Below are 10,866 nucleotides of genomic sequence, written 5' to 3'. Positions count from 1 at the left end.
AAATTCATCCATAGAAAATGTAGAGAAAATAATTGCGTTTTTTTGAGCTTAGAACTCCTTAAAATATCAAAAACTGAAAGAGGAGATAGATTTTTTCTGTAAAAAACTTTCAAAAATGACCATTTTTGACATTTTTTCTTCCGGAAAAGGAGCATACATGAATCTATAACCACTAATTAATTTTTTAAGAATCATTTGAATCATCTTGGAACTCCACAAAATCAGATAAACATTCTGAAATTATGGTTGTAGAGCTGCAATTGTGATCGCGCCAAACTTTTTTTTCTGTAGATCAAAAATTAATTTGCAGTTCGGAAATGTTCTGTGGGAGAGCGTGTTGGTTGAAACATTTTTGATTACTTGCATAGCAATTGAAATAATTGAGCTCAAACTTGACAGTGTGGGCCTTCTATTATCACACGTATCCGGTAATCGCTCTTACCATGTCTACGGAAATTGATCCAAATGTATCAATATATGAACACCTTTATAAGAAACCAATGTTTCCTCCAAAAACCTTTACAGGTTCTCTGGCTAGTCCTTGAGACTTTCCGTAGTTTTGAATTTATAAAACAATGGCCAATTTTTCTCGGTTCCGGTCAAAGATATGAAAAAGTGGGCAACTGATGAATCGTTTATCATTATATCACAAACATTTTACCAGTGGACACATTTTTGATATTTTGCATAGGAATCGAGATAATGGAGCTCAAACTTGACAGTGGGGGCCGTTCTATTACAGGTTTTACGGTAGTTCAAATTAACTCACATTCCTTCTCTCCTACAAGCTTTGTTTTTCTCGAAATCTTCCAAAGAATCAGAGAATAGCAAATCACAGTGACAATCAAAGGTGCAATGTAGACTTGGATGATGTTTATGATTGAAAAATAGAAGACCACCTGCAAATTTTTTTTTCAGATTCCCCATTTTCCATTATGACCCACATCATTCGATAACTCCCCAATGAAATTCAATGAGACACACTGTGTATACCAAGCGAAACACGGGTGTTCAGCAGTTTTGAAGAGATACAGTTGTGGAGCAGAAGTGATAAGAGAGACAATCCAGGCGATTGAAACCATTCGTTGAACACTTTTCCTGGCTCTCATTGCGTACAACGGGAAGAAAATTGAGTAGAACCTGTCGAGAGTGATACAAATCAGAACATTCATCGAGAGACTGATTCCAAACACATCGAAGAATTTGCAGACTCGGCACATCTGAAAAAGATCAAGAAGAGTTTTTTTTTGTGTTTTTGGAGAGACTGGTGTTTATGAGTTATTGTATAATGCCAAATACAAAAATTAGTTTTAGAGGAAAGAGTACAATCCCAATTTGATAATCGAGATATAGTGACAATATTAAAATGCTACAACTACAAAAGGCTTGGAGATTTCGGTATACAAAAGTTTTGTGATACTGAAATGAATAAAATTACCTGGTCTATACAAATACTGTAAACCCGGACTAAAGTTTGTACTGGCATAAAATTTGAATAAAGCGTTGCCCTGGGCTGAAATTTGGAGTACAAAAACTCAAAGATTTCATCAATAAACTGGCAAGATTTCATATTGTTTGATTAAGCTTAAACAGAGTTATTGCTTGTCAAAGTTGCTTCGTCTCATGAAGACCACAACGGCGTTCAATACACATTACTCATCTTTGGACAATCATAACAATACCTAGACTTGAGAAATCGCTTTGAAAACTTCAGCAGCTTTGAATTGGACGTACAATTATATTTCTACCAATTTTTGTGCTTCCAAGACACTTATGTCTAAAGGTATACCCGTTTGTATCAGTCTGGGTAATTATGCGCCATCCTGTAATAGAAGGCCACTCTCTATTTGCCCTTCAAGCCAATTTATCTAGGTTTTGTTGAAAGATATTAGAAAGTGATCAACTGGTAAAATGTTTATTATTTATAATATCAAAAACATTCTGTCAGTTGAACACTTTTTGACATGTTTTACTGGAACAGAGATATACGAGCTCAAAGTGCAGGTATAGGGTGACATGCTATTAGAGTGTTTACCGTACTATGGGCCATGAAGGTTAAACTTCAATTCTTCAAAATTTTTCCCTTTTTCTAATTTTAAGATCTGTTTCCCTTACAATGTCTCCAGCAAACCAGGCGACCATATAATTGTGAAGAATCTCTTTGGGCATAACAACCAGGGTGACGAGCAGATGTGCAATATTCATATGAAGAAGAAGTGAATGCACCCGTCTCACTTTAACCAATTGATTTCTGAAAGACGAACTTTGGAATTTCATGAAAATGGCTTCTTCATGTCTATCCCCATTTATTTTCGAGTTTCCATGTTATCATCATAATTCTAATTCCGAAGCCACACACGAAAAAAGAGGAAATATGTGTGAAGTCACTCTGTAGTCTTAAATATATGATGAGTTGGTTTGGCAAGGGTTTTGAGTATTTTTATGATCTTCTTTTCTGCAAGAATGAAGAATCTACCGTAGTCCAATTTAGATTATTTGGGGCAGTGTTCTTAGAAGAGATCTAATTCCCCATTACTATTTCTAGTTGTTTTTAATAATTTGATAACTGAAACTAAGTTATGGAGCTTGCCTAAAAAAATCAATGTGATACTTCTACTCACCGACACAGAATCATAAACATGGTAACATTCCCAATGAATGCCAAAATGAAAAGAGCCAAATAGGTAAGAACAATTGAAATCACAGAACTTTTGATAGCGATATCCGGAGGTTGAGAACGGGAACAGTTGATCATCGTCGAATTTGGGAAGGAGAGAAAAATTGAGTGGAAAATGTGACGAACTATTCCCAGACGAGCACTTTCTCTCTTCTTTCCTCAAGACTTCTATTTTTCCTCTTGTCGGCTCTCTCGTGCGCTTGAATAATGACCAATATAATAGAGAGAAAAAAGCAAAAATGAACGAAAAAATTGAACTATAAGGGGAAAAGTAACAAGAAGGAAATAGAAAAGGTGCCCCCAACAGATTGATGGATATTATAATAGTGGAAAGTGTATGAAGGCATATCTAGAAGGTTTTTGCTTGAAAAGAAGGGGGAGGAGTTTCAGTCAAAATAGGAAAGGGGAGGAGAATATTCCATCTATAGCCAAATAGGTTGCGACGTGGCAATGTTATGGTTGAACTGATGAATAACATTCAGAAGAACTTTTGGAGCAAAAAAATCTAGTATTCTGGTACAAAAATCGGAACTGTGGAAGGGCCTACAACGACAACTACCGTAACCTAAAAACATTTAAACTTTCAGCCTGATCAAATTTCTCGTGTTTTACTGCTTTTTGTCAATTTGATTGTTTTTTGGCTAACTTCGAAACTGCGGCACCTCGAAATCGTGGTAATACAGGCTAGCAGATGAATTTCAGGCTACAAAAACGATTTTAGGGTTTTCAAATATGCTTTTTTTGATAGAACGCATTATGAAATCCAAAAAATAAATCCGGAAATGGAAATATTTTAAGGAAATATTTTAAGGTTACGGTAGTTGTCGTTGTGAGACCTTTTGCCACAGCAACCGGCGTTTCTCTTCCACAGCTCCAATTTTTGTATCAGAATAATAGAACAAAAAAAATTATAACAAATGATCAAGATGCACTGTGGGAAGTTACCTACAATAATCCAAATTGTCCTCCCAATAAAATCATTTCAATTTCAATACGAAACATTTTGAAACAAAAGTACGACACTAGCTACAGAAAAACATACTTGTTGCATAAAGAAGAGCTAGGTAAATAATGGGTAATTGGAAGAAGTGCAGAAAAGTGTAAGAATAACAAAAAAGAAAAAATCATGGCGCACATGAAATACGTACCTCCAACATTTTTCTTGAATTTCTTATTTACTTTGTGTTTCTTTTAACGAGAAGTAGTAGTAGCAGAAGACTTGTAACTAGGAGTATATGTGCAATTCGCCGAAATTCCCACGATTTTTCTGTTGGGAGGAATCTCATGTACTCTCTGTATACTAGTAGATCTATGAGCAACTCTTCTACCCGGGAAACTAGAAAAAAGGATATTTCCATTTTCTGTTCACTCTGATTTTCTGTGTGTCATCTTTTTTTCTGGAAAAGGAGTTCTGGGTTTTTGGAGTAGAAATTACTCCTAGGGGAGCGATAATCGACAAGAAAAAATCCGAAAAAAAGAGTAGGCGACAGGAAAAAAAACAAAAAGAGCTGAGTTGCGAAAAAAGGGAGAGTGAAAGACTGCTCGTGGCTTTTTCATTATATTTTCCTGCAAATGACGGAAAGGACAGGAGAAGAAAAGGAAGAAGTGGCATGAGTGGAATCCATGGAAAAGATGAGTTGTAACGGGAGACGATTCAGATGTTTCTATTGGAAACTTTCCAGTAAATTTTGTTTGTGTAAGGAGAATCGGAAAAAAGACAATTCAGAAAACAATGAAACGATGCGAAAAGTGCAAAATTAATCATGTTTCGTCTTGAAGGAAAATGTTACGATAGCAAAAAAAAATACATACCGTTTTTGGTTTCCTAAAAAGAATCGTCTCCAGGTGACAACACAGAGTGGAGCATAATTACCAGGACTAAAGTTTGTACTACCATAAAATTTGAATAAAGAATTGTCTTTGGCTCAAATTTGGAGTGCACACATTCCAATAATTTGTCAGTGAACCGGGAAAGTTTCAAATCATTTGATCAACTGTGAGCTGACAATGAGTTATCTTGTCAAAAATGATTCATCTTGTGAAAGTCACAACGGCAAGAAACATTTCATTTTTGGACAATCATAATAATACCTAGACTAAAGGAGTTGCTCTGAAAATTTCAGTAGCTTTGAATCAAACGTAATATTATATTTCTACCGATTTTCGTGCTTCCAAGATACATACCGTAAAACCTGTATTAAAAGGGCCGGCCCTTCTGTTTTTCCAAGGTATCTCCGGAGGGCCCTTCTATTACAGGGACCCTTCAATTAAGGGGGGCCCTTCTATTTTTCTGGCCATTTTTCCCGAAATTTTTCATCGAAAAATTCTATGAATTTAAGTTCAAAATTCAGGAAAATCTATCAATTTAGCCAAAATTGAGCAACTTTTTTATAAAAAATAGTCTTTCAACAAATTTCTATTAAATTCTGGAATTTCCAAAATAATGATAATTGAAAACGTACGGAAATTTTTTAATTTCAAAACGCATTTTTCCCTTCCTCACGGAGGGCCCTTCTATTACGGTGACCCTTCTATTACAGGGGCTTTTCTATTTTTCCAAGCCCCTCTTGGAGGGGCCTTCTATTAAAGGTGCCCTTCTATTAAAGGGGCTCTTCTAATACAGGTTTCACGGCACGTATAAAACAATACCAGTTTTTGTAAAATGCAATTTTACAAAAAAGAAACCCAGAAGTTTGGTATTTGCTTTTAAAAATTTGGAACTCTAAGAACGGCTAGAAAAAGAAACCCTTGGACAAATTTTAGTCTGTCTTCTCTAAAATATATTTCCAGACAAAAGAGTTTACTCAAATTGTTGCTTCCTGCTGACTTGAAAATAAAAGACGAGAAAAATAAGCATATTTAAAAAAGGAGAACTGAAGCTAGCAATAACTTTTCTTCTTCGGGGAAAAACATGGAAACCGCAAAGTAGTTCATAAAATTTGTTGGAAGGAGGTGGACAGGAAGAAGACGAAGAAGTATGTTGTACTAAGTTACGTCGTCTCAAACCAACAACATTTTTTTTTAACTCACTTTTTTATTCCTGCTCCACATTTTTGAAGGTATTTTGGTATCCAAGGGGAGAGCTCTCCCTCCCGGAAGAGCACTGGTAGGTAGGTCAAGTGTTCTATGTGTCTAGGGAGGACGAATTGAGAGCAATCGAAGAAAATGACGTTATTAAGTGTTGAAACTTTATCAAAGAACTTGTAGTTCAATGTGGTCGCAGAGAAACCAAATTTAGTAAAAAAAATTAAAGAGGGACTCTGAACACATTTTTTGTATTTTTTGCATTAAAATGATCCCAAAATTATGTATTTTCATAATATCACTGAAAAAAATTTCAGAATAAATTCAATATCCCAAAAAAAAATCAAAAATATCGAGGTTGCGAAGAGGGACAAGAATTTGCGTCCCGGCGCAATGAAAAAACTAGGCCACGGCGACGCCTTTTTTACATGACAGTTTTTCCAGATTTTTTTCCGCTTTTATCTCCGCTACATATAAAACGTAATAAACCACTGTCGGTTACTAAAAAAGCGTCCAGCTGCACGATTTTTTTGAGACGTTGTCTAAATGCGCTCAAATGCGATTACCGTAATCCTCGTCCCTATTCGTAACTTTTTGAGAAAATTGTTTCTTTCAACGGCGTTATTTAGGAATTTCGAATTTTTGGTTTTTTTTGTAATAATATTAGGAAATACATAACTTTTCAAATATCTTTCAAATATAATGCAATAAAAATTTAGGTAGTGCAATAAAATTTTAGGCATCCCATGTTATCGACGGTTAGAGTGAAAAAAGAGCTTGAGGTGTGACAAATATCACGAAATATTCTGGAGAAACAAGAAATTCAGATGAAAGAATGTTTTGAGACCTCTTTCCAACACAAAAACAGGAACCTTTTTGCTTTGCACAATACACACGGATCAACCCAATTTAGTTTCAGTTACCCTTTCCTCCTCCTCCGCATTTTTTTTTCATTTTTTTTCTCTATTCCATTTTTCCCTTTTTACAACGTCACAAAGCAACTTGAAAATATGTCACAAAAGGCCAGTAAGCAAGAAGAAAAAAGAAAAAGAGAATAATTATAAAATATTGGATGACGAAATTGAGAATATCATCATATAATAGGACCGCCCATATTGGAGAAAACTTCAAAAAAAATGAAAAAAAGGTTCCGAAAGAAAAGTAGAAATGAGAAGCAGCAGGAAAATGTATATGAATCAGAATGAAGGGGTTGTCTTCAGATGCTTCATAATTCAATTAGTACGAGGGTCCTCTTTTGTGGAGAAACAAATTGGATTTATATTCATCTCGCTTCTGAAATTGTAGCAGAAAAAAGGAAATGAAGAAGCAGAATAAGAAGTATTTGAGCAGAAAAAAAAAGACAACTTAGATGTCGATATTGCACAAAAACACGACAATTAGATGAATCTGGAATGAGAAGGTTAACCTGAACAACTCGTGTGTTCCCTTTTTGAGATTCTCAAAATATCTGAATCCTAAAATCAGTGACTCCTAAAAGAGCAAGCTCCGCCCACTCATATTTTCTTATCTGAGAAACCAACCAGAAGAAGGAAAAGTGGGGGAAAACGAAGTGACAAATGAGAGATTAACAGACGAAATAGAAGAATCCGAAATCTGAAGAGGAGAAGTAACTACAATAAGCGGTGCCCCTTGACGTAGATTTTAAAAATAGGAGTGGACTACACAGACACACCTACTCATTTACCATTGAGACATACAATTGAGTTGGTGGTGTTTGGGGTATGATACCGAGAAAAAAGAAACTAAAAAAAGAAAATTTGAAAAAAAAGACTCTTTTCGGGTTTATCATTTAATAGGGGCTCCGGCCAAAAAATTTTGTAATTGTTTTGCAATTATGTTTTCATACAGTTATGTATTTTTATACTGTTACTTCGTAAAAATATCCGAAAAAAAATCCGAAATCATTGAAAAACGCCTTCAAGCGTGCTCAGTCCAAGAGGGTCGAGGGAATCCTAGTCCACGGCTACTGTGCGCTGATTTTTCATGCAATCTTTCAGAACATTTCTGGTTCTTTTTTAATATTTTTTGTTGGAATAATTGAATCATTCAATTTAAAACTCGATAAAGAGAACAAAAAAGTCTAGTTGATCTTACAAATGGCTGAAAAATTGCTTGAAGATAACTTTTACAAGAACTGAGCCCCTTCGATGGCATTTTCAGGGATTTCGCATTAAATAAAAAGTAATATTATGAAAATAAATAACTTTGGAGACAATTTAATGCAACAAAAATCACAATGAAAATTTGGATGGAACCCCCCCCCCCCCCCCCTTCACAGTTTTAGTACTACTATTACCAACACCTGTTCAGAAAATAACTATAATTAAAGATGAAAAATAGAACTCTCGCCTTGTTGTTCTCAATCATGCGCATTTGTGTAGCTGTGTCAGAATGACTGATGAAGTTTCGGAAACACAGTATAAGCACCTTATGAATCCTTTGGGAAAAGAGGATACACCAAATTTTGGAAGAAGGGACGAAGAAAAAAGGACGAATGGAGGACGGAAAATGACGAATTGGGTTGGACAAAAGGATGTATTGTTTGTCTCTTATCACACTTATTCGGGAAGAAAAAGGATTTTTAGAGGCACAGAGGTGTTAGTCATACTCATAAGAAGATCGCAAAATGCATGAAAAAGACTCTAAAAGATGTGGAAAAACGAGAAAGAAGTAGTACATCTCAAATTTCTCTACCGTACCCGTCACAAGACGACACCTTTGCTTAATTAGAGAATCTGAGACCAATTAGTACAAGATGTGTGGGTTTTGATGGCAACGTCTTCTGAATCAGATTCCTTCCGTGAAAAGGAAAAAGGAGGGGGAGAGAGGAAGCTGAAATTTAAGAGATTCTCACAAGATTGGATTGCTCCTTTTCTGACATCTTCTTTTTCTTCTTTTGCTCCTTCTGAAGGCCGTCGAGAGCAAAAAAAAGAAACCGTTGTTGAAATTAGCTGAAGGGATTTTTGGTTGGACAAAAAAAACAGGGAAAGAGACATTTGGGTTTTCCAATTTGTCAATTCATAGGTCACTGTCTGTCGTCTGTATTCATAGGTCACTGTCTGTCAATCAACTTAGGGTTTGGATTAAGAGTTCAGACATCGAAACAAATGAAATTTGAGGGATTTTTTGGGAGACAGACAGAGAAACCAATTTTATGTAGGCTAGGGAACATTTGATATCAATTTTATTGTATTCCTCTTTAGAATGTAGTGTGGTATTTTACGTCTTTGTTCAAACATGTATCTTGGCTCAGGTCCAATTTTTGAGGATGTGTGTCCCCTAGACAGCTGGAATTATACTTTATTGGATTATAATTTTTGGTGACTTCTTCATGGATGATTTTCGGAGTCTAAAAAGCTGTAATAGAAGGGCCCCCACATTGTTAAGTTTGAACTGATTTATTTTGGCTCCTATGCAAGATAAAAGAAATGTGTAAACTGAAAACATGTGAGTGACATCATGATGAATAATTTATCAGTAGATCACTTTCTGATATCTTTTACAGGAAGCGAGGTAAATTGGCCCGACGTTAGAGGCCTTTTCTCTTATAAGTTTTATGATAGTACTGCTTTGTTGGAACTGAAACTTTCAGTTTGAATCTAGCGGTATACTTTTGATGTTATCATGTTTTTTGTATGAAATAAAATCTATATTAGAAGGGCCGGCCCTTCTATTGTTCCAAGGTACCTCCGGAGGGCTCTTCTATTTTTCGGGCATTTTTTTCAAATTTTTCATTAGAAAACTCAGAAAATTCTCGTTCAAAATTCATGAAATTCTAACAATTCACCAGAACTGAGCAATTTTTTGAACAAAAAACAACAAAAGGTTCCTATAAAATAATGATATTTTCGGACTATTTCTCATCGAATTATTACAGGAGTCCTTCTATTGAAGAGCTCCTTCTAATCCAGGTTTTGTATTTCTGTAATGATAGATCAATAGAAAGTAGAAACCAATACTCTTATTGTGTTACCCAAGTTTTAATCAGAATCTGCAAAGAATTTAAATTGTTTTTTTGTATTTCCCTTCCGGACAAACTACCAGTCGTTCACAAGAATTACAAGTTTAGAACCTCCTGAAAAACCTTCCAGAAAATTTGCTATTTTTATGAAGTAAGAATCACGTCATCCTGCTTCCCACATCCATCATTCTCCACCTACTTATGACGCATCAGATCACACTGAGTTACCTTTAAAAAAGAAAAAAAGGTCAATGGATCCCGTCGTCCTATGCTCCCGAATCTCGAAGCTTTTGTGAGAGTCCGGCTATTACACAACTGTTCGATTCGAAGAAATTGTTCTCAAGTCAGAGAGACTCAGAAAACGAAGCAAGACGCCAGGAAGTATATTGGTTCGATTCAATCTGAGCAATCTTTGAGAGAAAGCCAAAAGATATGAGAATGTCGAATCTTCTTTTAATATGTGAGTTTTTCAAATGTTTAAGAAACAGTTTCAGTCTGATATTCTATTCCCTATTTCAGTACTATGCTCTATTCTGCCTGTATTGCTGACAGCTGAAATGGTGATACCAATCAATGTCATCGGAAATCTGGCGGTCATTGCTACTCCAGAATCTCACATTGGGAATCCGAACAAGACACTTTATGCTGATATACCAAACTTATGGTGGCTGAAATTTAACTACAGAAAAAGGATAGCCTCCATTTTTTCAGGTGTGGAGCTCAGAAACTTGGAGAACATCTTGATGTCGAATACGGAGAGTTCACACGATTGTCGGATGGTAAAGTGAGTTTTTAGGTTTAGCCTTGAATCAATATTTCTCTTCAGGTCTTTCCAGGAACACTAAATCAGGGAAAAGTTTACCTCGAAATCGGAAAAGCTAATGTGAGAGTAACGGGAAGATATCGTTGTGAAGTTCGCACACTGGACAAGCAGATTCATAGTGGAAACCTAATAATCTATTGTGAGTATTTCAGAGAGTGCCTTCATAGAATCAGATTGTTTCAGTGCCGCCCGTGTTAGACTTTCCGTCTGCAGTGCGGGTATCTGAAGTTCTCAATGCGAGACCTCCACATGTGATTGGTAACTTTTTTGGAAACCGAACAGAGGCCGTATGCAAGAAAGTGGAAAACTGTTTTCCGATGTTTGGAAAATGATTTTCTGACAGTGTGAAAATATTTGTTT

At 35.7% G+C, this 10,866-nt stretch overlaps 2 protein-coding genes across 2 annotated transcripts in view; one reads left to right on the top strand and one right to left on the bottom strand.

Moving 5' to 3' along the window:
- Cbr-gnrr-1 overlaps positions 1-2,755 on the bottom strand; it is a gene marked incomplete at both ends in the record, with an annotated part of 4,011 nt that extends 1,256 nt beyond the window's left edge. The window contains 4 exons of the mRNA XM_045244464.1: positions 770-899; positions 945-1,220; positions 2,116-2,251; positions 2,622-2,755. Of these exons, the coding sequence (XP_045092534.1) occupies positions 770-899; positions 945-1,220; positions 2,116-2,251; positions 2,622-2,755 (676 nt within the window). The remainder of the gene's footprint in view (positions 1-769; positions 900-944; positions 1,221-2,115; positions 2,252-2,621) is intronic.
- A 7,366-nt stretch (positions 2,756-10,121) lies between these two features.
- Cbr-zig-7 overlaps positions 10,122-10,866 on the top strand; it is a gene marked incomplete at both ends in the record, with an annotated part of 1,472 nt that continues 727 nt past the window's right edge. Inside the window, 4 exons of the mRNA XM_045244459.1 lie at positions 10,122-10,143; positions 10,203-10,347; positions 10,395-10,467; positions 10,510-10,645. Coding sequence (XP_045092535.1) covers positions 10,122-10,143; positions 10,203-10,347; positions 10,395-10,467; positions 10,510-10,645 — 376 coding nt within the window. The remainder of the gene's footprint in view (positions 10,144-10,202; positions 10,348-10,394; positions 10,468-10,509; positions 10,646-10,866) is intronic.

This window comes from Caenorhabditis briggsae (genome assembly GCF_000004555.2).
Source record: "Caenorhabditis briggsae complete genome, chrI, whole genome shotgun sequence".
Lineage (NCBI taxonomy): Eukaryota > Metazoa > Nematoda > Chromadorea > Rhabditida > Rhabditidae > Caenorhabditis > Caenorhabditis briggsae.
The sequence above is the reverse complement of the archived record's forward strand: the minus strand, read 5'-3'. Positions and strand labels throughout refer to the sequence as shown.